At 48.7% G+C, this 25906-nt stretch overlaps 1 protein-coding gene across 10 annotated transcripts in view; it reads right to left on the bottom strand.

The window, feature by feature from the left end:
* Window positions 1-3369: 3369 nt before the first annotated feature.
* The window catches only part of BCOR (BCL6 corepressor), an 82720-nt gene continuing 60183 nt past the window's right edge, over window positions 3370-25906 (bottom strand). For all 10 annotated transcript variants that reach the window (XM_075174114.1, XM_075174152.1, XM_075174144.1 and 7 more), the window contains 7 exons: window positions 20998-21326; window positions 20397-20666; window positions 14514-14680; window positions 7294-7439; window positions 6019-6096; window positions 5659-5809; window positions 3370-4491 (listed from right to left, as the gene is read on the bottom strand). In XM_075174114.1, coding sequence (XP_075030215.1) covers window positions 4197-4491; window positions 5659-5809; window positions 6019-6096; window positions 7294-7439; window positions 14514-14680; window positions 20397-20666; window positions 20998-21326 — 1436 coding nt within the window. In that variant the 3' untranslated portion in view covers window positions 3370-4196. The remainder of the gene's footprint in view (window positions 4492-5658; window positions 5810-6018; window positions 6097-7293; window positions 7440-14513; window positions 14681-20396; window positions 20667-20997; window positions 21327-25906) is intronic.

Below are 25906 nucleotides of genomic sequence, written 5' to 3'. Positions count from 1 at the left end.
TATATGCCTTCATGACTGTGGCATTCAACTCTTCTGTCTTGTGTAGTGGCGCCAAGCCCTCTCCTACCAACACTGGACCCATACTGAAATGAAAATACGGTGTTCTGCAAACAATTTTAAACAGATATGATAGTATTTTTTCAGTTAGCTTGCATCTGTACAAGTTTAAAGTAGCAATGTGTGCCTTTTTCCTGTATGAACTGAAGAAATGATGCTGAATGTTTACCAGCAGTCCCGCAGAGCCTGGGAATGGCAGCTGCCTGCATTTACCACTCCCTGACACCTTGTTCATATTAATGCACAAACGATGGGTCTCGTCTATAGTTTCGTTATTTAGCACAGAAATGAAGGGAGGAGTCAGCTTCAAACTCTTTGATTCATGGAGTGAGCTTGGCCCCTGGGAGCAGTTTTTAAGACAATTTCCATTCTGCTCCTGTGATCCCACAAACTAGAAGCTGGGTCGGGCTTCCAGTGGGCATCTGGGCTCTCCCTTTAGCAGATTGCTCCCCAAAGAGCACCAACAAGGACCAAATGCCTCTGGCCCTTGCTTGCCACTCACTGTATCAACGTCTTTGGCGCAAGTTAGGCCACTAGAGCAAAAGGGGAGGACAACAGCAAAGCAGAAGAACCAACAGTGTCTGGAGGGAGAAATAACCCAAATGGGAAACTCCCAGGGCTGACCCCATTACGCAGAACCCAGCCCTCTTGGGTAAGGCAAGAAGGCAAAGGAGTTGTTCAATATTTTGCGGTGCTCAGCAGCATTGTTTATCTCCTGCTGTGGCTTCCCCCTCCGGTGCCAGGCAGCCAGCCTGGAGCCAGGTATTTCCTGGGACTTCCCAGCCAGCACCAAGTAAAAGTTTGACAAAGGAAACTCAGTGAGGCTCACCTGCCTGCTCTAGCTGGAGACGGTTTTTTTCCCTATTGCACCAGTGGTTCTCCAACACCTCTGGAGCAGCACAACCTCCCAGCCAGGCAAATCCAAGTGATAAGCAGGGGAAACTCAAGGAAACACCTTGGCTTGGGCCCCAACAGCATCAACACTGCACTTTCACATTGCAGAAGGCGGGACACGGGATCTGCAGGGTTTTACCATCCCCAAAGGCTGCGTTTCTGTTTCCTTATTTTTTATTAACCTGGAGCAATGCCAGCGGTGTGAAGCGAGTCTCTTTGGCCCATGGAGGATGCACAGGAAAGTGCTTTAAAGGAGAGCAGCGTGAATCCAGAATCTGAAATGCCGAACATCAGCCCCCTCCCAGCCCTGCCCCGCCATGCTGGTTGGGGCTAGCTCGGTCCCTGGCTCTGCGCCGTGCAGGATCCAGCCAGTCCCCATGCTGGCAAGGCAGCCAGCATTTCCACTCCCCTGCCTACACTCACTGCCACTGAGTTTGCTCCCTGCCGGCACACTGCCATCTCTCCTCTTCCCAAGGTAACTAACCCCTGGGCTTGCCTGTGCAAAACCGTGCTTGCAGCCAGTCTCTCCCGTGACAGTCTCTCAAGCCGCCCAGAACAGGGTCAGCCAAGCCAGCCTCGTGTGCCCAGCAGCATGGGACGCTGCCCCGCTCCTTTGCTGAACCCTCTGTGCTCCCTCAAGCACACTCGCATGGCCAAGTCTCTTTAAAAAAAGTACATCCTAGAGAAGATAAAATGGTTGCGTTATGTCAAGGGACAGCACTGCGATCAGGTGTTCCCCACCACGGCCCTATTTTTAGAGTGCAGACGAGCCCCGGGTCAGGCACACGCTTGCATTACAACAGCATGAGGCTGTTACTGTATTTCAGCACGGATGCAAGCGCCAGCATGGAGAAGGCCCAACTGTACTCGGTGGAGATAGTGGAAAGCTGACTAAGCGGAGGCGTTCGGGGAGCACGTGCTCCAGATCATTTGAGGAGGAGCTGGCCAAAAGAGGAAGCCGTGTCAATCTTCTGTTTGCCTGCGGGGCACAACAAAAAGTGAGGTGTCTGCCACACACCCCTGGAAGTGGTACGAAACTGATTTATGCCCAGCTCAAACCATCCAAGCATTACGCAGCTGATCAGATAAACATGGCTGTAACAATTGCTTTTAACATTCTTCCTTGCCTTAGTTTTTCTGGCCCACCTCTGCCTTCCGGGAAAATCAGGGGGTAAAAGTAGCCGGCACTGGAGAGTAGGGGTGTCTGTGTTTCAGTTCCTTGCAAAGCTGGAGGCTGGCTTAAAAGGAAACCCAGGGTGTGCGTGTGAGCCGTACAGGAGAAACCATCATCAACCTTATCCAACGTCTAGAGAAAGATGTCAGTAGTTGTATTAGGACTATAAATTCCCTGTCCTGTGCAGAAATGGGACTTCAGCTGCCAGCAGCAGACAGCTGTCAGACCCCTCTCTCACCTCCTGGCTCAGCTACAAAACTACCTTACCCCCAAAAGCAGCCCCACTGTAAACACAGTACAAACGTTTGGCAAAAGACTCGATGGCAACGCACCACGAGAGGCATCAGCTCTGCGTCTCTCCCTCTGGGGCACCTTCAGGAATGGGGCGTCATTCTCCCTTACCTTCATGACGAGGTAATTCACACCCTTTCTCAAGCTCCCCCAAGAGCACAAGATTTAACCTGCAGCACACTGTCCGTTAATCAAAACCTTTGAGCCTCGCTGCTCCAGACGGAGAAACTTTTTCCCAGATGCCTTTCGCAGATGGACCAGGTGCTCTGCTTGAGACCCTTTTGGTGGGTGTCCTGGCCCTCATCAGAAGAGCAGTGCGATTTAAATGTCTCAGCTGAAATGTTTGGCTATCAGAGGACATACTACTGTTAAAAACAGCCCCAAAGCAAAACTCAGAAGCAGGAACTTCTTTCCACAGGGAAAGGCAGACCCTTAAGAGAGAGCCTGCCCAAGCCTCGGGAGCCTAAGACGCACATTCCCAAGCTGTGTAAAAGTGACATTCTGCTCACTGTCCCTTCAGATCCCTCCAAAGGGTGCTCATAGCCTCGATGCTCCACATCAAAACTAAAGCATTTACTCTGGTACTATTTTCCTCCCCTCTGCAGACATCACCGAAAAGAGAATTCAGATGATTCAACTTACAACGATGACAAAGGAGAAAAAATAATTGAACCTATTCACAGTTCTTTAGCTAAAAGACAATGCAGAAAGTATTGTGAATACCGCTTTTAAACCTCTGTCCCACAAAAGGCATCCGCCCAATGTTTTCTTGTAACCTTGAATTTAGAAAGTCGATGCAGATTCTACCTCGGATTTCATCAGCTGCTCACCGGCACCTATGCCAGCTCTGCTCCGCTTCAGGGACCACTCACGGTGCCTCCTTTCATAAACATTAATGAGTCGGAGCTCATTTCGCAACCAGGCAGAGAATTAATGGGAGCCACTTTAGCCTCTTCATTTCTCAACAGTTTTATTGCCTTTAAGAAAATTTTTGTAAAATATAAATACAAAGGCAGGAGATTTACTTACAAAGTTAAAACACAGATCTCAAACATAAACACACAATTCAGAAAATTTAGTTTATGTACAGTTTCAAGCAACTTCAACATATGTTAGTTTTTCAATATTTTACAAGGTACAGAAAAAATAGTTCAAAGTCTTCTTTAAATAAAGAGCATAAAATGTTTAAACATATATAAACAATCCGGTTTGATGTGTGAAAACTAAATTTCACAGCTTTTAAATTAGGATATAAAAGTTCTTACAATTAGTTGATGCGTATGGATATGGTTTAATTTATATTACAAACTATTGAATTATATTCAATAGTGCTTACCTGGCCAAAGCAGGTAATTCTGTAAACAAAAAAACAAAAATAATATCACCAAGTGCCTTACTGAATTCTATCTCCCAAACAAGCCACACGACTTTGATCACATCACCTAGGAAAAGTATGTTCTGTGTAGTCAGTGCTTTGTATGAAACAAAGTCAATGTGTGGGTGTGTTCTTTAAAAAAAAAAATGTGTTCCGAGTAATAACAAACTTATCCCAAAGCCTGTGTGCATTTAAAGAAACATTATATAACAATTTTGTAAAAACTGATTGAAGTTAAAAAAAAATTCTTCCAAAATCCATCCAACTGGAATTCAGATCTCTTATATAAAGGAAAGATATTTTCATATTTAATAGTGTCCTTTCTTTACAGAAACAATTGCATTTGAACACATATACATAAAGAAGTAACTGTATAGAGCACTGTACATTAAACGGCCTGATGGTTCACCAGAGGATGTCGAAGGGAGGCTCCTCGTGCGGATGCAACCAGTGAAGCGAGGAGCCGAGCAAAGTCTTGAGTTCGCTTGTAAACTCTACCAAGTCCAACAGCTCTTTGCTCTCCGGGTTAAAAGCTTCAAGGTCCGTAGCGCAAGAGAACAACTGGCTGAGGGAAGTCTGTTTGTAAAACTCTGCCTCCGTGATGGTGACAACTTCCAGATTGGGGAAGTTGCAGCGGAAGATGCGAGAGGACATTTTTAGCCTCTTCACCACGTCTGAGAGCAAAAGCCAGTTTCGTGGTCTGCGGAAGCGAAGGAGAAACAGGCTCCAATAACCGACATTAAGTCACGGGCTTCTTGACTCTTCACCGTATCGCTGTGCGACAAACCCTCCCGCACAAACAACCCCCCTGAAACTAAGGCCATGGCCCCGGGGGGCCGAACACAACAGATGTGCAGGCTGCCCGCAGCTTTGGGGAAGGAGGGGGACTAGGCACGCAGGGGCACGGGAGCCGACAAAGCCAGGACTCGTGAGCACGCGCGGGGGTCAGCAGCCACCCCGACGGCTGCTCACGCGGTTAAAGCTCAGCCGTTCGCCCGGCTGAGCCTGACTCTCATTTAGCAAGCTAGGAGATGGCTTATAGTTATAACCAGAAATTTCAGCACCTCTGACTTCCAGCGATGCCAATATTAAATACAAGTCAACAGAGAGTTGTTTTTCTCAGATTAAGAACACAATTTTTTAATTCAATCTTTGTACTTGTCCACTTCAGAGAACTTAAGTTGTATCTATCACCCAAAGAATAAAAACATGCTAAAACCCGCATTCCGGCATGATTAATATTTAAAACTATTTTTCCCACGGCTGTCATCAAAGTTGGTGCAAATGACAAACAGTAGCTGTTTACGAAGCTAATTTGTATCTTGAATTATAATAGATAATAAAACTTCTCAGGTCTTCGCTTATTATTAAACATCATAGCATCTTTTGTAAGATGCTTATTTGTTTGATCCAATTCAGAGCTTTAAAACCAGTTTTGCTGCAAAGTCTAGAACAGCAGTAGCGGTGTCGTTTCATCACTCACAAAAGCATGTCCACTCAGCAAAACAGAAAAGCCCGTTAAATAAAACTAAGAACCTTACAAACACGATATTCAAATTTAAGTGCTAGAAGCACTTGTATTTTGGGATGTTACACCAAGGTGCCTGCCTGGGTTGAGGGAAGGAATTTGTGTTCAAACATCACTTGTCCCGCTCGGGAGTGTAGCACTCCCAACACAGCCCCGACAAGTCAGCCTTTCCCCCTCTCGCCTCCTATTAGCTTATTTCTAAAAAGCCCAGCAGTTACGGTATTGCGCTCTCATTTACATTAAATAAATGCAAACGCTTTTCCCCACAGACACAAACTGCTGTCACCCCAAGCAGATTGTCTCAGCTATTTTTACCCCAAAACCTGTATTTGTTCTTACCCCTGAGAGAGACACACTTGAATGTTGTAACACGGCAAGGGAGGCTCATCCGAAAATTCAAATTCAAACACATCGCTAAAGCCATCTTCATCTTCATCACCTGGGCCAGGCGGATTTGCCAAGATGTCAAATCCAGATTCATCTTTTGGATCTAAATAAAATTGAATAAAGGTGCCAAGTCAGCATCGAAGAGACTGTTGCAGGTCTTGCTTTTTCTTCCAGTAACGTGATCTGTAAATAAAACCAATTTGCTTCCTTCCTAGCTTCCTCCAACATAAAACCAAAACAGCCCCCACCCCCACATGCCGCATGTTTTGAAAGTCTCCGCATACAAAGAAATAAAGAGTAACATTTGCTCACCGCACACAGAGCTGCCATAGAAATCCCAGTACAAACCAGGGTCATCAACACTTCGACCTTGCAGGTCAGTTAAATACTCTGGAGAGGAAAAAACAACAACAAAAACATACTGATGAGAACAAAAAGCTGGCAAGTTTAGCAGACCGTGTGTCATACAGTCTCACTATGCATCCTCCATACCTTCCATCAAATAAAACCCACACCGTACTCCTGATGCACATGCTACAGAGAACAGCATATACACACATCGTTCGTACAAATATTCCTGGAATTTGCTTTTCTCCTGCATCCCTTCTCCCATCACATCAAATAATGACCCACCACATCAAATAATCGCCCATGGTCTAAGAGGGACAGACCCAACCTTAAGCTTCAGTAACCGAGAGCAGCATTTTATTTTTGTGAAAGATAGGATGTAGCACACTTTTTAGCCTGCACAGTTATTCTGGACACCAACTTGGGGGTGAAACAGTGGCCCCAAAGAAACTGATGGAAAAGTTTGTCCACACAGATGCGTTCGGAAGATGCAGTTCTTTTCTACAGACATGATTCAGGAGATTTGCTAGTTGAGTTGATGAAAAGACACTGGGATTCAAGACGCTAAGAAATCCAAGATACTGGACTTTACTGGAGTCCTGATACACCTATGTGCTTTCTACACTGCACCATTTAAACAGGTAAGTGGATGAACAGTTAAACTCATTGACTGTGAAAAGTGCAAACATTTTCAGAGGTAAAGTTATTAGGGAATGCAATTGTCTTTATTCAAAACTAACAGCAAAAAAACCTAAAACCACGTTAGAACATGGACGTGTTTAAAGACAAGAGCATTTAACACAGTTTTACAGCATTTCAGATATAAAATGAGGCAGAACTTGCAAAAAGACAAGTACTAGAAGGATAAAAAGCAAGACCACAGGAAAACATGACTACGTTTAACAAAAAGCGATTTGATTTGGTAAGTTTCTTATTTTCATTTCAAGCAGAAAAATGAAGGCACCGAAACAGCCCACTGACCTCCTACCTATCAAATCCGATAGTGGCATCAATCCTTATGACTTATTAAAAGTGTCAATTAGAAGGAGCCCCCATGCACTGCTACACTTCCCACCTGCAGCAGCCGGGTTTTTGCAGGCAAAGAGGGAGCTACTGCAGCCCACCCTAACGTTCCTCAGCATGGAGCCATCCCTGCCGGGCGGCAGGGACTTTGGTGGGGCAGGGAACGTCCCCTCATTTGCCACGACCAGCAGAGCCCCGTGCAGTGTGGCCACGCACCTGTGAGGAAGGTCTCCATGAGCTCACTGTGGGTCATTTTCACAATGGTCCTCCCAGAGTAGGTCGCGAGCGTTGGATCAGCACCGTAAGACAGTAACAGGCGGACAATTTCCAAGTGATCGTTTTCGACCGCATCATGGATTGGTCTAGGGAAATAAAAAAGATCACGGCGTTACATTTTGACTCAATAGTATTATGCAAATGTGTTTGACAAGAAACTTCTGACTTCAGATCAAAGTTATTTATAGAAAATAACACTATTAATACAACTGCCAATCATCTCATTGTCGGTTTTACTTGCACATCATCCCCTCCCCTCTTGTCTTTTCACAGTCAGACTGCTCGGGGCAGGTATTTCTGTTACGTCTATTCATTGCCGTACGTATTTCAAGGGCCAGTAAAATAATTACTGCTGTAACAGAAAGCAGGAGTTTGCATGAAGCCTCACAAACATCATTTTGCTGCAAGTCACTCTACCGTTCCAAATCTCTGCCAATTTAACAGCGTGTTGTGGAGTAAGGGCTCATTCAGCCTGCCTCTGGGCAAGCATGGAAATCAGTTACCGAAAGCTCCTAAATTATGTACACAGAAATAAGTTATGAAAATTTGCTGGGAATTAAACTTCCGCGCTATATCCTCTTTAAATAGTACTTGCGAATATATCTGCAGCACAATTCAACCCTTCTACTGAGAGAATAGAAAAACATACTATTTTAAGTTTAGTCCACCCAGAAGTTAACGCATTTTACGCAGCATGAGCAACCTATACAAGCTCAGACATAGGTTTTGTGAGCCTACAGAAGGATTATTCATTAATACACATGCCTGCAATTCCAGGTTTAGAACTCCTTATCACTAATTATAAATCACATTAACTTTTGCCTTTAAAATTGATTATACGTAACGGTGAGTTGTCTGGAAGTAGAACATATTACCCTTCAGACTAATGAAGATGTGTTAAAATCCCATCTTTTCCTTAGATGGCGATGAGCAGGGAACTGAAAGGGGAGTCAGATGCAATTGCCACTGATCATGGCAGTTCAACTCAACTCTACACTCCTCCTCCTTTAGGCTGTCAACACCGCTGCCCCCCAACAAGGCTTTCAAGCTCTCAAACAGATGTATTAAAAGGCAAGAGAAGTAACGAAGGACTTTAACTAGGATCACATACTGCCTTCCTGGAAAGCTTTCAGAATGACGTCACAAGGAGAAGTCATCTGTAAGCACAGACAAGCAAACTCCTCAACTCCGTCTACCAATCCGCCAAGCAATGCTCGGCTAACAACCAGGGCTGAAACTCCCTCCTGCAAAGAGGCCACGTCCCACCACTCCTTCTGCCACACGCGGCAACGTCCCCTCTATGTCACCACCGCTTTGGTACGGGCTGGCATCCACGTGAGCTCGGGACAGCGCAGAGGCAGATGGAAACAGTCAGAAGAGGAAGGCACACCACCGTTTTCCCACCTACTACATAGCGTTGCTGGTGGGAGGGGGACTGATCCATCTCAAAAAGAAGTATGTTCCAGGTGTGTGTACTCCAAGTACTTTCCAGTAGGCTGTGACTTAGGGTGATTAACATCTGCCATGCGTGAAGCACTTTCGCTTGCCCCCATCTTGCTGGAAAGCTGCATGCAGTTTTGCTTTTGGCATATGCACGCTATATTGACATGAGGAGGTGCACTTGGAGAGTTTGCGGCTCATTCCCTACGGAGAGAGGCCTTATCCCGTGCTGCCTACCTCCTGCACGCCCCAGGCCACCAACACAGCAAACGAGCAGGTGATCCTCGAGCTGCTGAGCACAGTCTTCAACCCAGCTTGTGCCACCCTTCAGACCCCCGGCACCAGAGAGCACAACACGAGCACGCCTTCAAAGCCCAACGTGCCGCTTTTTAGAAAGCCACTTTCAAATTTAAAGACCAGAGAGGTCCATGAGGATCACCCGGCAAAGGGTCAGAATATCCCTTTCTCAATTTCTCAGGGAAGTCTCTAACACAACACTGAAACTATCTGACGCCCTCGAGGCAGACAACGCTGGAGAAGCCAGCGCTCCCGGGGTCCCCCGCAAGCCTCACCCTCCCACCTCCACCTACTGACTCCGTGCTTCCGCACAGGGACCGCCGCAGCACCGCGTGCCTACGCAGCACCCCGCACATCCAGGACCTGGCCGGTGCTGATCATCCCAGGCGATACAATGCAAGAGGTAACAAATAATAGGGGTGCTGACACGGAGGCTGACGAAGTATCGGGTGTTTCTAGCTGTCAGCAAGCATCTGAGGCCTGAGCTGTCAGGTCACGACGCTCCGAGCATCTACAGCGGGAAAGGTCAGCCTTGCTGCAAGCCCTCCTGTCCCCCACTGGGCACGAAGCATTCACGGCTGAAAGTCTGGCAACAGGCACCGGGAACAGATGAGAGTTACGGCTGCTGCCAAATGCTGGGGACGCTTTTTCTCCCCCACTCCCTCACTTTACTGGAGTCTTTAATTTTGAACTGTTTTCCATTTTATTTTAGAATTAGGATTTTCTGGTTTTGGGGTAGGGGGGGGTGGAGAGTGTTGTGGGTTTATTGGTTTGTGGGTTTTCTTGTTTGTTTTTTTTTTAAACTGACTTACCTAAGTGGCTTTTGAAGCGGTAATGAATTCAAGATGACCCCTTAACTTATTAAAAACAGCATCTAAATCACCGCCCAGTGTTTCAATCGATTTAACAACACCCGGACGAGTTTATTAAAGGGCGCCTGGGCATTCCCCAGGAAGGAAAAATCGCAGCGCATGGGCTGTAACCCCAGGATGGGACCCCCTCTCCCTTTCTACAAGTCACCCAGCCCAGCCCAGCAGTGCAGACAGGGGCAGAGGCAGGGGGGCAGGCAGGGGGCAGGCAGGAGGGCAGGCAGCCCCGTCTTTGTTGCCTGCCAGAGCACAGGCAGGCTGCCCCAGGCACGAGAGGGGACTTTGCAGAGGCAAGGGGAAGGAAAGGTGCAGTAAAGCCACGAGGAAGGAGGAAGAACAATAAATAGAAGGAAGCGAAGGGATGAAAGAAAACACTGGCAGGGAGGGGGAAAAAAAAAAAGAGATTCCCCATAGATAAGGCAGGGGAAAAAAGGCAATAACAGAGCACTGACAGACTCTTTTACTGGCTAGCACGGCTTCTTGGCAAGCTCACGAGGAGGACCATGCAAAGGCACAGCTACTCATGTTTGCTTCTCCCACCAGGACCAGCAGAGGAGGGAGTATTCTTCAGTCTTGGCAGAGTTTAACCATCCTCTTTGTAGGATGCAGAAGTGACTACTGGAGTCGGCAACTTTTTCAGATGTGAAAAAAAGATCCCTGGGAGTCCTCTCTTGGGCTGCTTTGCCCACATAATCTTTTCTGCCCTGAGCATCATGGAAATAAACACTCTCTATCCCTAATGGTACCGTTAACGGTAGTACAGCTCGTTTCTAAAACAAACCCTTCGAAAGGCCCCAGAAGGATCTGGGGACATTCGAGAGCTGCAATATCCTACAGGAGACACACATCTCAACCCTCTCTTGTGTACTGCCGAATTCTTCCTACTATTTTTACCGCTACTAGAGTTAGGAAAACATTTCACTGGGGGTTTATCATTCCACCACCAAAATTATAAACTATTTAGACCAGTCAGGGTTTGCTCTCAGCCTTTCAGGCACCATCAGAATTTTCCTTGCTGCAATAAGAGGTCTCGTAACTCGCCGAGCAATACCGTATCTTGGCGTTTTATTTTTATTTCCATCTACTCTATTATGCAACGCTGCCCCACGGAAGAGGCAAGGCACAAGTTGCAGGAGGACAGCTACGCCGGCTGCCTCTTCTTTAACGCAATTAGCTGCTGGAGAGTATCGCTCTGCCAAGACCAGCTGAAAGGATGCAGGAAGAGAGCCATCTTGGCATGGTCCTCCCAGGGAAAAAATAAAAAAGGCTGAGCTCATCAGCCGCCAGAGAGAAGGATAAAGCAAAACTGGCTGCGGAGAGTGAATCTAGTGAGCAGACTCTGAAGCAATGGAGAGGCCTCGCTAACAGGCAGGAGATTCCTGTATATTTGGTGTGTGGCTTTGTTTTTAACGTGGCCCTGGTTCAGCTAAGGCATGCTGTGGAGGTAAGAGGAGAAGAACAAGGAGATAAGGCCAAATACATTGGCAACCATCCTTGCTAATGTCAGGCACTGGTCCTCTTACACCCCTTGTTGAGCTACTGCACTTACTGGGGTCCTGTCAGGGAAGGAAAGCGCTCACCTCTTAAGCACAGTCTATTATTATTTATAGGTAAGACGATTAAGAGCCCTTAGTGACTGTGGCACCTCTGAGACAGGTCTTAAAGATCTCACCCCGTTCTACAATAATCTTTGATTAGCTACTAATTCAGCAGCAGAGTGCTTGTGTATTCAGGGTCTGCAGGCGCTGCATTTGGAGAGCCACAATCAGCATAGAGTTTAAGGCAGAAAACGCAGAAGACAGCTGTATTTAGCCTGGCCAGATGCGCTGTGAATTGGGCAGCCAGAGGGACATCAGGCCCTGCAGGTAGCAGGAGGTGTGCAGGCAGAGCCCCAGCGCTGAGCTGAGAGTGAAGGGAAGGACTGCTCCACACCTACACCCCCCAAACCCCGCCACCTCCTTGCCCTGCCGCCTGCAGTCTGGCGCTTCGTTTGGTTTTGGCCTCACCAAGATTTCTGCTAGTACCAGAAACCAGAGGCTGAAAGCCAACCTTATCTGGTGAACTCACGACAGACTGGCTGCGTAGGTACATAAAAGGCCACAGCAAAGCGAGAGGCTCAGGTCTTTGCTTTGCTTTCAAAACTTAATCACGCACATGCAAAACCACCACGTTGATCGGAGCACCTGCAGCACTGCCGACAGGACAGAAAGGAGAGATGCACGGATTTTGCAGAACTTTCCTACATCCTTCACGTTCATATGGACATTTTGTTCAGACTGAAGCCATATCCTCACTTGTCACAACTTTGCAGAGAGTGTCCTCCAAAAAGCTGACCGCAGCGGCAGCAGGCAGCAAGTAACGCAGACCGAAGCTTCAGGCAGCTGGGATCCAAGTGACACCCCAGGCAGCCACACTAACAAACGCAGCGTCTGCAGTTCCATCACAGCTTATGCAGTTACATCACTCCTCTGTGAGGATTTACGTTAACTGGCTGAACAGAACTAAACACATCCACTGTTACTGTCTGGAGACTTGAGAGCTTCCAGCACGACCAAAAATATCTTTGGCTAGTGGTCTTGTGAGGTGGTGGAGGGGGCAATAAGGCATATTCACTGTAGTTAAAAATGCAGGGGAAGGGGGGAAGTCTTTAATGGTGTATTTGTTTGGGAATTTTTGGTTTTAAGATTTTAATATCTTTCCAAGGGGTGAACATGTTCAGGAATTTGAATTTAAAAAGCAACACAGTTGAGGAAGACTGACACTTCTTTCCTTCTAGAAGTTAAAGGAGAAAAACTTACTGAGGCTTGAAGAGAGAAATGGGATTTGTCTTATGAATGGTACAGAGACAGGTAAGTCTGGCCCTACCAAAAGGCAGGGGATAACACCGATCAAAAGTTCCTTACAGAAGCTTCTGCTCTCTGTCCTACCCAACTGAGGGCAGCTAGACCATCTTTCATCTGTATATTAGATGCAGTTTGGATTCACAGTGTCTGTTGGGCAACTTTTCAAACAAAAAATAAGTCTGCCATCAGAAAAGAAAGGGGACAGCAAGCTGAGTTCAGACATTACCGTCTATGATCAGATCATTATTATGTTCATTTCTAAAATGCATTTTCCCCAAAAGAACTTTTCAGAGTACACAAGCCACGTTTCTTTCTTGAAAATCAGCTCCATCTGTGAATTGAAATCAAAGGTGGACTCTGAACTGGTGGGTGATTAAGACTAGTCAGAAACTTCCTGGGGTTAATTTTCTATATATGTTATTCCGGCAAGCGAGACAAAAATAATTTAGGATTCTTTTTATGGCAACTGGCCGCTGTTGCATAGGTCACATATTAAAGCTGGAGACAGCAGAAAATGCGGGGCTGTGTGTCAGCCTAGAGAGCTGAGACCTCTTACAAAGAAGTGGGAGCTGGAGAAGGAATCTGACAATCCAGCCGGACTTTCAACGTTTCTTCAGAAGTGCTTCCTTTCAGCCGTGATGGGCCGGTAACGACTGACCATCATGAACTTCTAATGGACCATCCTAACCAGCCGTCTTGGGACTTTTGTTTTCCTGGCTCCTCCCTTCCCAAGTTAATAAATAAAGAGCTTAAAAACAAAAGAGGCAGACTCTTAGTTATGCTAATTTTACCTCCTTGGCTATTTGGATGGTGATACGGAACAGGAACGTGATAAACCATTTAAGATAACAAGCTGCAGGAGCTTCATGGAGTACAAAGCGACCTGTCCCCAAAATGCATAGACTGGATAATGTTCTGCATATGCTGAGGAAAAGTTACCCCAAGGTCAGCCCCGCAGACGTGGTCAAAGAGGTACCTTAGGAGATGCATAAGAAGCTTAAAAAAGATGCGGAGCAGCATTTCTATAACCACAAAGCAAAAAAAAAAAAGAAAAGCTCACTATCTATCCTGCGAGCACAGGTACTAAGCACCCCTACTACTCTGTGAAGGAAACTAAAAAAGCCTAATTCGGGATAAAAAAAAAAAATCCAAAATATCAACTGAGCAGATAGAGTTTAACAGTTCAGCAAAACAACATTTTTATATAGCATATATAGGACTCGCACACCCAACTGCCGCTAAAGCCTGAAGTGCTCTTAAAAGTAACCCTGCTAACAAGGCAAAGCCCGCTCTTTTGGCACAACTCAAAGGAGGTGGAGCGCACACGAGCGGGGCCGCAGCTCAAGTATCACTCCTTCCTGCCCTGCAGCTGGGAATTTCACAAACTCTTTAAAAAACAACACAAACGTATTAAAATTCCCAGAGAAAAAAATTACGCTGAACTCGAGTCACAACAAAAGCGTGCCCCCCCCGCTTTATTAACCGGAGAGCGGAGGAGGTCACCGAGTCCTGCCCGCTCCTGCCCAAGGACCAGCAATACGGAGGCCCCCGCACGTCACCCGCTTTGGGGGTTTCACGCAGGATGGGAAGGGGGACACGGGGAGGATAAAGAAGTAGAGAGGGAAGGGGTGCTTTCCCCCACCATCACGACCAAAGAAACTGCTGCCCGGTGGTGGTGACCACCCGATGCTGGGCCGGAGGTGCTGCTAACCTGGTTCCATCCTGAGCGCTGCAGTTGACGTCAGCCCCGTACTCGAGGAGATGCCGCACGATGCTCAGCCAGCCTCTGGCACAGGCCTCGTGCAGGGCACAGTAACCCGCGTTGTCACGATGATTCACATCACACACCTTGTTTTCCAAACAATACAGAACCACTTCCTGGAAATGGGAGGAAAAACAGATACATCAAGTTATTTCTTGCTGCGGAGATGTACAGATTTCTCTTCTTGAAGGAAAAGCCGGGGGGGGAAGGGCAAAACACAAAACCCCTACGATATGCCTGATGTACCCTCTTTGACATCTGTCAGTCAAAAGGAAAAGAAAAGGGGAAGCCGTCAAAAGTCCTGCTTCTTCAGGAGACATAGCGGAGACCACGAATTCCCACGAGCAGACTAGCTTGTGCAAAGCAGCACCCAGAGCTCTGCACCCCGCAGGGACCTTCCCGCGGCCCCCAAGGTCAGGAATCGTCGCAGAGGAGGGACATGCAAATTTCGCAGACAAAACTCACAGCTTTCCACTTCTCAAAACTTCCATGCATAAAGCTAGCAGGAAGGTTTTTACTCCCACATCTGCATTTTTTAGCAGAAAATTCTGCAAGCACAACAGCACCCCAGCAACGTCAGTCTGATTTTAAAAAGAAAAAGCGCATGACCCGAAACAAAACACATTTAAGACACACAAAGGACGGTTTGCTATCGGCAAACAAAAAAAAAAGCCCGACTCTATCAAGATCAGGGAAATCCCATTTTCACCCACCCTGGTTTTCTGCATGCACAACTAAAGCCAGGCGCCAGGTTCCAATAACGAGCCCGGCGCCGTGGGAAGCCATGTGAATTTAACACAATTCATCTTGCAGTCAAATATACCACGGTCGAGAGCCTAGGCCAGACTCAGCTCTACGCTGTCGTGCGGCCTTGAAACAATGACTGCTCCATCACTCAACCAAAAATTTAGGATGGTGCGAGTCTTCCTCGATTTGTCTCAGATGCAAAAGAAAAAAAAAAAAAACAACAACACATTTCTAAGTGATGCTGCACGTATAAAATAGCCCCCGCATTCCCAAATTAGTGGCAAGCCATTAATTTTGCATTTGCTCCTCTCGAAGGCTCAGCGACATCCTCGCAAAGCGGGATACGGCGTGGAGGGGGCGAGTGTTTGCTTTGCCAAAGCAAGAGAATAAAACAACCGCCGGGCGCGATGCATTTATTCTTCCCGTTTCAAAATCTACCGGAAAGCTCGCAATAATCTGTGCTCTGGGTATACCTGACCCGAGAGCTGGTATCCAGGATACAGCATGAAGCTGCTCTTTTAGCAGGCCCTCACTAACCAGGCTAAGGAGGGGAGCTAATGAGCTGCCCGTCCCAGGCGCCAGAGCATCCCCCTCACCTGCCGCCGGGACGGCGCGGGCCACCTCCTACACCTGATGCACCCACCGGTTTAACCTGGGATCCCACAGTCCCGCCTCTCGCCGAACAGGGGCTCTTAACGTTCCTGCTAATCAGCCCAAAGGCCAAAAATCGGGCCGGAACGGATGCTCTTTACCCTGCACTTGCTCAAGCCCGAAAGAAAGGGCTGTGGAAAATTATAGCCCCGAGGTATGAATTTTCTTTCAAAACCAGACCACCCTGCCAGCAAATTAGCAGATGGATATAGGTAGCAGAAGCGGCTGCCGTATTCAGCTCCACTTTTAGCATGCAGTTACTATTTAAAATAGATTCTGCAACTCAAAATAAAGGAACACCTTTCATCTATTTTTGTAAAAAGGAAAGGCTCATCCTAGGGCGGAATACCTACTACTGGACGAAAAGGCTAATTTTGTCGGGCAATTCTGTGTTAAGAGGCTATAAGAAGAATGTCATTAACCACAAAATGTAACCATAAAGACCATAAAACCCTACATTGTTAATTAATTAAATGCCTCATTAACTTTTTTAAACATGATTTATTCAATTTACAAAAAAATTAGCCATCACTGCTGAATACAGGAACATGTGGTGCCACAAACACACTTTTGGTTTCACAAGCATCTCTTGCTAACGTTAGAGAAAGGCTGTGAAAGCGCCACGGGGCAATTTAATGTCTGTTCAGGTACTCTATTTAAACCAGTAATCTGAAAATCACTCGCAGTTAATCCAAAGAGTCAAGCTAGCACGACACCAGCCAAGATACGTGCCACTGCCGCTTCTGCTGCCTGCAGTTTGTTAGCCAAATTGCAAACAGCAACGTTAAAAGGTGCATGCAAACATGCATGCTCCACTCTCATCTACGAAGAGGTGCCCTTCGCTTTAGTCTCTCCCACCCCTGCTCTGCAGCAGCTCCTGCCCCTTTTCCAAGGGAAGGGGTCAGCATCCCCCTGCGCATCCCCCATGCCCTGCGCATCCCCCAGGCTCTGGGGACGCATGCTGCCACCAGTAAGCGCTACTCCATTCCACCCAATCTCGAAACATGGCCCTTGGGCAAGGCGTTATAACCTGAGCCGTAACGCTTCCGCGCAGCACCGTGCCAAACCCCAGAAGCGATGCTCGTCCCCTGGCAGGGTGCGGGAGCCCCAAGGGAGCTGTGCGAGGGCAGGACGATGCTCAGGAGCTCCTGCTCCTGCAGCGGTGCTACTGGGGACCCAGGGCTGGACCGTTGTGTGAGGCATCCCCAGGGCAAACCCTCTCCCCCTGCCTGGATAAGCCCTGTCTTTGTGAGTGTTTAACCCCCCTGGAAACAAACACCATCTTTCCCCCACCCCTATCACACACCACACATTCCTCTAATTTCACTGCCTTCCCAGGCAGGATTTAATCCCAAATTCACCAGAGAACTTTCCAAGTCCAGACACACACCAAAAAACAACAAGCGGCACAAAGACAGCCAGTGTTTCCTCTCCCATCAAATTCATTACGCAAGCCTTTTGTAATTTTTTTCCCAAAAAGACTTTACGCTCCCTATAATTCCCCCTTCACAAAACGTAAATTACAGTTTTAAGACTACTATTATCTCAAGTAATTTGTTTCAAATGGGGAAAACAGAATGGATTTGAGAGCGTCCATGCGCTGGGATGGGTTGCTAACATCCTGATGAAGCAAGGCCTGGTGCAGAGGCCAAGCAAAGAAAAGGCAAAGCTTCCCACCAGCGTCGGCAGGGTTTTGCTCAGACCGTATAGATTTCCAGAGCTGAAGACCATTTGCCGCACTGTCTTTAAGGAGCCTTGTTGACTGCGGCCCTGCAATTTATCTGACCAGACACAAGCCGCATTTGTCCTTCGACATTTCACTCTCAAGTCAGCTTTTACACGCAAAGTCGTAACCACGTGTGTCCCCCTGCTCCACAACTATCTGGGGCACGTCTGTACTGTGCAATTGAGCGTGGGGCAGAGGCACCTGAGCTAGCAGCGTTTAGGTTCCCCGTGGGTCCAGGAGCGATATATACAGCTCGCCAGCATCTTTGCATGCCAGTGATGCCTCTTGGGTTTGGGGTGGGATCTCTGCATGGCCGCAGGGCATCCCTGCTGCAAAGGCAGGCAGGCAGGCTGCCAAGGACAGGCACGAGCTCACCCAGTCTCAGGGCAGAGCTGTTGGTGCTGCTCTGCCCCAATGCAACATCCCTGCCGCCGTCAGGGCTCAGCGGTGCCCTGTGGTGCCAGCCACTTCCAGCTCCGAGTCCTGCACCAGCACTTGGCGTCCCTTTGCAAGCCATGGCCCCATGGCGCAGGCTCATTCGCCTCCTCCGCCGTCGGGCTGGTGAGGGGCCGCAGGGCTGCCTGCTGCCACCGCAGCAGCTATAAGAAGCCCCTCTGTGCCCAGGAGCATCCAGCGCTCCGCTTCAGCATCAGCCCCCGGCCATCACGCTGCAGTCACCAAAGGTTGCTGCCCCGCTAACGGGGACGGCAGAAAACAGACGTGCGCAGCTGCCACAGGTCACAAACCAGCAAATAAGCTTGACCCAATGAGCTCTTTTTTTTTTTTTTAAAATAGAGGAATTTGTAACTTCTTGACCACTCTAATTTTTCTGGAGACAGAGGAAATTCAGCTTTCTAATAACCACAGTAGTCTGGTTGCTAGTAAGAAAAACACAGCTACAGAGTTTCCATGGCTTAATAAACTATCACAGCTCACCACAGGCCAAATGAAGCCCCAACGGGGTGGCACGGCCACCCACCACTCCGGTCCTTGAAAGACACGGCCGATGCCAGACCCCGGCAGCAGCTCAGGCACACGGACTGGGCTCTCCCCGCTGCCCCACTTGGCTCTCCTGCCCCTCGCTCCGCCAACAAGAGGACCCGCTGCCACGCTGTCAACGTCGGCTGAACGATCAAGTCAAACAATCGGAATACTTAAGCCTATTAAAAACGTGGTGTTCGCTTGAACTTTTGGGTGAATTCAAGTCAGAAAATCCCCAACCAGCTGATGATGGGAACACAAAGTTACCCCAGGGCCCCGGGCCCCCGACCTTGGGGAGCCCGGGCATCCCCCAGTTTTCTGCAACTAGGGCGGTAACAGCCAATGCTGCAGACAGCTCCCGCTATCAGCAAAGCACACGGAGAGCTCTCGGCCCCTGCTTGAGCAAGACCTCAGCCCATCACTAAGTTTTGGAGTTGCCCCCGTTGAGAGCACGACAGGCGCAGAAAGCAAAGTGCACAAGCATCCCTCGCTACGTGCGAGGGGTACTCGCCCCGACAGACACCGTGCAGGAAGAAAATACACTCCAATAGCTTGGAGCACATGCTACAACACATTTTGATTTTGGATCCACAGGAAACCTTAGGTCCATAGGAAATTAAATCATTTAAATTATGGAGATTACCATAGCAACGTTGTAACAACCACTTCTCCTCCTCCTAGCTAGAGCTGAAGTGCCCTGGGTTAGAAGAAGCCTTTGTCTAGGGTAAACAAAACCTTTCCAACAAACCTTGCCTTCCAGAGCTGGAGAAGGTCTCTCTCCACACAAAGCCCTCCAGCTATACAAAGGGCATTTAGAGGTTTCTACAAACCCCTGAGGTTGGGCAGGCCCCACCTGGGCCCGGGCTGATGCCACCTTCCAGCACGGGGCTCAAGCCCAGCTCTGAGGTCCAAGCAGTCCTCTCACCACCGAGGCGAACACTGCAGCCGCGCCAAAGGCAGCAATCGCTCTCTGCAATGAAACAGCTCTTTGCAAGATCTGAAGTTGAGCAACAATGATGCTCATACCTACATGCCCATATTTCCCCAATAAAAGCATGCTTCAAAACAGCAGAGCTAGGGGATTCATCGGTTTCTGATTTTTGTAGCAACAGAGGGGACGTTTCATTAGCCAACATTGTTCCAGCTATGCCGAGCAGCTCCAGACTCCAAGCATAAAGCATGCAGAGTGCTCCTACGATGCATTTGATCATGCAAGAGGACGCTCCAAGCACTACATCCTGTGTCACATACCAGATACTCCTCGGAGAAAAGAAGAAAAAATAAAACCCTTCTCCTAAACTACACGCTCTTCACAAATAACAGAAGCAAAAATCGTACAGCTCATTAAAGATCACTATAAAGACTACTTAAAAAAAAAAAAAAAAGACATTCATTCTGTTTGCAGATGGCTTATATTTAAACGGAAGCCAGGGTTACTAATAGAACTTTACCCTTTGCTCATTCACGCAGGGTGCTGCTTACCCTGCGTCCCCGGCCAGCTGACCCAACCGCAGTGGGGACCCATTCCCACAGCGACCTGCCCCAGACCCAGCGCGCCATTCCCCTTCCCGGGGAAGGGAATGCAGCAGGGGAGAAGGGGCCCACAAACTTCAACAACCAGACTCAAAGCTGCCGCTTCGCAAAATCTCCACCTATAAAACTGGAAAGAGGGTTTTAACTTTTGAAATAAAAAGACATCGTCCCGCAGGGCGGTGAGGGACCCTTACCTCGTACCCCAGGCGTGCCGCCCGCTGCAGCAGCGTTTCCCCCGCGTTCTTATTGACAATAAGCCTCCGCGCTTCGGGCGGCATGGGCCGGCTCGGGGTCGTCTCCTGAGGAGGGCTTGCGATCGGCAGCTGCGAGGGCTGCAAGACGGGAAGCAAAGAGGGAGTCTGCTGCAGGCGATCGTACAGCTTCTGCTCATACGACTTGGCTGGCGAGGAGTCGCAGTCTGAAGAAGGCTCTGGTCGCTTCCTGACTTTCCTCGTTATCGTGACCTGTCAAAACCATTATTGTGGGGGTTTTTTTATCCTTGTTTTTGCAATACAGCGATGGGATTATATTTTGCCAGCAAAGAATTACACTTTTCTACTGATATTTAATTTTTTAAGACAGACCTGCCACAGCTTTTAAATGCAAGATTCCTCACCCCCTGCAATAGTGCCTTTAACTCGGGTTAAGAAAAGCAAATACAAGATGTGCAAAGGATCCACAGACGAATTTGAATGCAATCCCCGCTACCCTGCATGCATGACAGCGCATTAGTTTTAAGCAGGCTGGCTCTGCCTTCTGAGAGGCTGGTGGACAATTAAGTCTAAATAAAGATACCTTATCTTCAGCATTTTCGATATCTGTGGTGTCATCCCCTGTCAGAGATGACCTCCTTCTCCTCTCCTGCAGTGCCAAGTGTTTTGTTTTACACTGACGTTTCCCTGATGGCTTCTCACACTCGCTGTATTTCTGCAGCAGAGATGCATGTTGGAAATCCTCCTCTTCGTCTGTGTACAGCCCATCTGTCTTCCGGCTTTCTTTAATTTTCTGCTGTTTGGCAGCCAACCTCGAGGCTGGAGTACAGCTTGGCTGAGCCTGCCTTTTGCTGTTTGCATTGGTGGATGAAAGGCTCTTCATGTGCGGAGACACTGGGAATACGGGCAAGCCTAAATGGGAAGGAAAGGCATTACACGTTGCATGGCGTGTTAAAAGGAAAACACATTGCTAGCACTTAACACAAGCTCCTCGGCTGCTTAAGAGATCTACCAATTACATTTTCAAATCATCAATATTCTAAGCGCTCCACGTTCAAATTGTAAATAGCATCTTGCCAGTTAACGTTACGCTAACAGTTGTAAGGCTCTGATAAAAATCGCTAAACGAAACGCCCCGCGCCGGGTGCCGGGGCACTGCGAAGGCCGTCCGGCACCGTGCCGTGCCGTGCCGTGCCAGCCCGGCGCTGCCCCAGCCCAGCCGCCACGGGCAGAGCGGAACGCCGCCGCCGCCGCACCGCCTCGCTGGGGGAAAAACTCGCCTCCTTACCTGGAACTGCTTTATCTGAAGGGGAACCAACTCCTCCGGCAGCCTGGGCCTGGCCGGGCTTGTCCGCCTGTGGCGAGGTGTGGTCGCAGGGCAGGTACCGGGATGGCGGGGGAGGAGGGGAAAGCGAGAGAGGGGGGAGCGTGGATGAAGTCTTAACGGGGCAGCACGGGGGGAACGTTGAGCTTAGCCCTAAGACGGCAGTAAGACGGGGAACGTCTCCCGTGGCAGCGTTTTTACTTAAAGAACAAACCAAGAGAAGAAAGGCTACTCAAGGAGCCGTCCCTACAGAAGCCCTGTGCAAACTCTCTATCAACAAGCGCAGGGGTTTTGCAGGAAAAGCAATCGGCTGTGTTTTCCCGAGGACTCCATCCAGAAGCGAGTCTTCCCGAGAGACCAGAAAGCCCCGGGACACCGGGGAACTAAGGCCAGCGCTCTGCCGCCCGTGGCAGGATACGGGCAGGGCCGGGTTTTCTCTGGGGGCTAGCTCTAACAAGATGGATCCCACAATCTGGGCCACATGCAAAAGGCATGATTACTTTATTTTTTCAGAGTGCAAGCAGGTTTACAACAAAACAAGGACAGGAAAGTTGACTTTTTATAGTCTGAATTTCCCTTGGGAAGAGAATTGAGGTGACCTCAGAACCAACTCCTCTGCAGAAAAATTAAAGGTTGCTGGAAAGGAAGGGACACTTCAGCCGCACAATACCACACCGCTGAGGGAAGGTGCAGAAAAAAACCCTGAGCACTTGAAAGAGGCTCCTTTGCTCCAAGAAGTCTCTGAAGTGATGCTACTTTCAGAACAGAAGAGATGGCAGGAGCAAGTAAGGCAGCTGCTCAGAGATGAGACATCTTTATTTAAAGAGACTCGATCCCAAGCCAGTCGGTAAAAAAGAAAATAAAATCTAGAATCCTCTTGGTGGGCTGCTTCACACTTTTGTCTTCCTTTAAATAGATCTGTGAAAACAACTTGCAGAAGGCTTTCTAGATTAAAGATGAAAACAGAAATCCCTCAGTTCTTTCAAGCCACTTTCTAGAAAAAGATGCATACCGCAGCTTGCCAAGCAGATGTCAGGGAATTTACGGGACACGCGATGTGCAGATTGTTCAGCAAAAATCCAGTAAGTTTTTTACGCTTTGCAATCCTGAAGGAAGGTGCCTAGTCGTAGACTGAGCCTACGGATGCAAGGCTGTCTTTCCAACTCTGCAGACAGCATGAAGTAAGGAGTGTTTAATTCTCCTGTTCCCAACTAACCTAACTGGAGTAGCACGTGAAAAGCCTAATTCCAATACAGAAGTATCATCATTATCTACTTAATCACATACTAAAAAAATTGCGAAGATGGAAAGCAGCAGCGATGAGGTCTGATGAGTGCGAAGGGAAGTAACAAACTGCTGCATGTAGAAAAACTACAACAGAAAGAAAAAAAACCTCACAGGTCTGGAGAAGGACAGAAATACCAAAAGAATGCAGGGAAAAAACACAGGAAGATAAGCCTGTCTCAAAGAACTGCAGGCTTTCCCATGCAGGGATGCCAAGGCATTAAAAACAGAAGCTTAATCGCCACAAAAAATGGGTACTCCAGCCTGCAAGCTCCACGTAAACTCTGTGCTCCACTTTGACCCTCCACAGGGGTGACAGCAGGCACCCGGCTAAACATGCACCGCAGCTAAGAGATGAAGAGTAGCAATGCTATGCCCAGGAGCTTTGGGATCAATAACGTTGCAAGAGGCCAGCACTGTCCAGAAAAAGCCAAGCTTCAGCCTGCGAAATGCAAGACATATAGGCAGAAAAAAGACAAGCAATTAATCCTGGAATCCCACCCCATCGTTCTGACCACTACATACGTGAAGGGAGAAGAAAAACAAGAGTGAGCAGGAATATCCCCAAATATCCATGAAAAAAAAAAAGAAACCTAACCAAAAACCCAAAAAAACCCAGGCCTCCAACTGATGTGGGTTGTGGCGAGTCTGACTCAGAGCAGGACCTGCCTCCCTTCCCGCAGGAGCAGGCTGCAGAGAAGTCCACGCGGAAAAGCAGCTGCTGCCGCGTCACCTGAATGCTCGCTTGTTCAGCTCCCACCCCGGCAGCCGCCTCCTCCTGCCTGCCAAGCCAGCGGCCGCCGCGCTGCCTGCAACCCGAGGCGGCTCCGAGGGGCAGGCAGCGGCTTTCCCGGTGGGCAAGATACTCCCGGCTCTCTCCTCGGGGCTTTTGTTTCCGCGCTGCCCGGGTTTTCTCCTCGTGCCGGATGAACGGCTGCGGCTCCCTGGGGGACTGTCAGAAGAGCTGGCTACTGCACCGCCGGCAGCGCCGGGAGATTATTGCTCAGCTGGGACCCCAGCAGAGACCGTGGCTCCTGCCTCGGCCATGGGTCCAGGCGAGTGGCACGATGCCCTGAGGCTGCAGGCATCCCCACGCTCACGGACCTGCTGCACCCCGGCGAGCCAGCACGGGCAACGTCACGAGCGGGATGAGGCAGGGCCCTGAAATTATTTCGGGCACATGCCGGCTCTCATGGTTCTGACCCGCAAGTGAGGCTGCAAGGAGGCGACAGCCAGAAGAGTCACTGGGGGAACACTTCCAGCGGCCACCGCTTGGTCACCCAGCCAGCAGGCACTGACCAGGGGACAGAGGGGTGACAGCCAGTGGTGGCTTGCAATGCAACGCATGACTCCTCCCACACTAAAACCCTGGGTTGAACACGACTGAAGCAAGCCCAGAAGTCAGCACCCTCCGTCTTCCTGGAGATTTGCTGGCAGAGGCAGAAAATCATCCTGCTGTTAGACCAAGGCTTCACGGGCACAGGGGCAGACCTCGATGCCCTGTTACAGCCCGCTTCTTGGGATACAACCGGCTTCCCAGCAGCAGAGACTGCCATGTTCGCAGGCAGTGCTTGGGCACCGGGAACAGCTGTTCCCAGCCCCAGAGCAAAAAAAAGCTGCAAGGGACAGGGTATATTCTCGTATTCACAGCATCTGCTTATTTAAGAAAAGTTTGAGGACTAGTTTCGGGCAAGAAAGACAAGATGGAAGCCTCCATCCCCACGCGACTGTCATGCAGAGGATGCTCTGTTGCAATGGGGAAAAATGTCCTCATCCTAGTGAAATAAGAAAAAGAAGATTCAAAGGTTTACACTTCAACAGGGCCAGAGGAGCGTAAGCAAAGTGATCTGAACAATCTCCAGTGCCTCTGCACAATGAATGGTGAGGCATAATTTAGTCAGGTTTATGGTTTTATAGCAGCTTCCAAAATCAAGAGGTTTTTCATAGCCATGGGGCGACTGAACCTGAATGCCTTGGGGAATAGTACATAAATTGGGAGCCACCTCTTTTTCTTTCCTGAGGTCATGAGTTAGAGAAGCCCGTCGCTGCCACGGGAGGCATTGCAGGGGAAAGTTAGAGCATCCTTACACAATGCCGCTTCTTGTTCGTGACCCTCGTTCAATCTCTACATGGTATCTCTTTCTGAAAGTACAAAGGGGAGCAGGTGATGGGCAGGGATGTTTGAGTCGATACCATGCTCGCCAAGGCAGCACGTAAAGCAAGGGAGCAAGAGCAAAAGCTCCTTTTAAACTAAGTTTTGATCTCCTGCTCCACAAATCCTTTTGGAGAACCTTCCCCATCAATAAGCATCAAAGTTTGGGGTTTTCTGCCCTCAGATAATCCTACCAAGGGGAAAGATGGGTGAGGAGCTTTAGGACAGAAAGGAAGCCGATACTTTTGCCTGTGACTGTTTCGGAGATGCTACCCAGGAAAACTCTCACCAGTGCAGGATGACCTGGACTCGGTCCTTTCCGTGGCATGGGACAAGAGGATCCACTCTCCTCATGCTTCTGTCTTTTTAGGGGATCTCAGCTAAACTACAGGTTAGGCCAGTTGCAGGGTGAATGTCTACCAGTTTGATGAAGCTCCGAGGTCTGTGAAGGAGGAAGGAGCCCAAACGTCCAACTCAGAGTTCTCCCTCCCAGAAACAGCCTTTCCTCAAAAGCAGGCAGAGGACTTGGAGGAGTAAGAGGAGGAGGGGAAGGAAAAAAAGAGAAGTATTTGCAACCTTTGACCTGAAAAGCCGAAAGAGGAGACAAGGGCTCCCTGCTGTGCCCAGAGGAGACAGGGATTCACGACAAGATGCAGGGGATGAGCGAGGGGGATCGGCCACGTGGGTTGCGTGCTGCCATTCCCCACCAGTCCTCCAACCAAGCTACGGCAG

This window comes from Calonectris borealis, chromosome 1 (assembly GCF_964195595.1).
Source record: "Calonectris borealis chromosome 1, bCalBor7.hap1.2, whole genome shotgun sequence".
Classification (NCBI taxonomy): Eukaryota; Metazoa; Chordata; class Aves; order Procellariiformes; family Procellariidae; genus Calonectris; species Calonectris borealis.
Note: the sequence above shows the minus strand (reverse complement) of the source record. Positions and strands in the feature narration are given on the sequence as shown.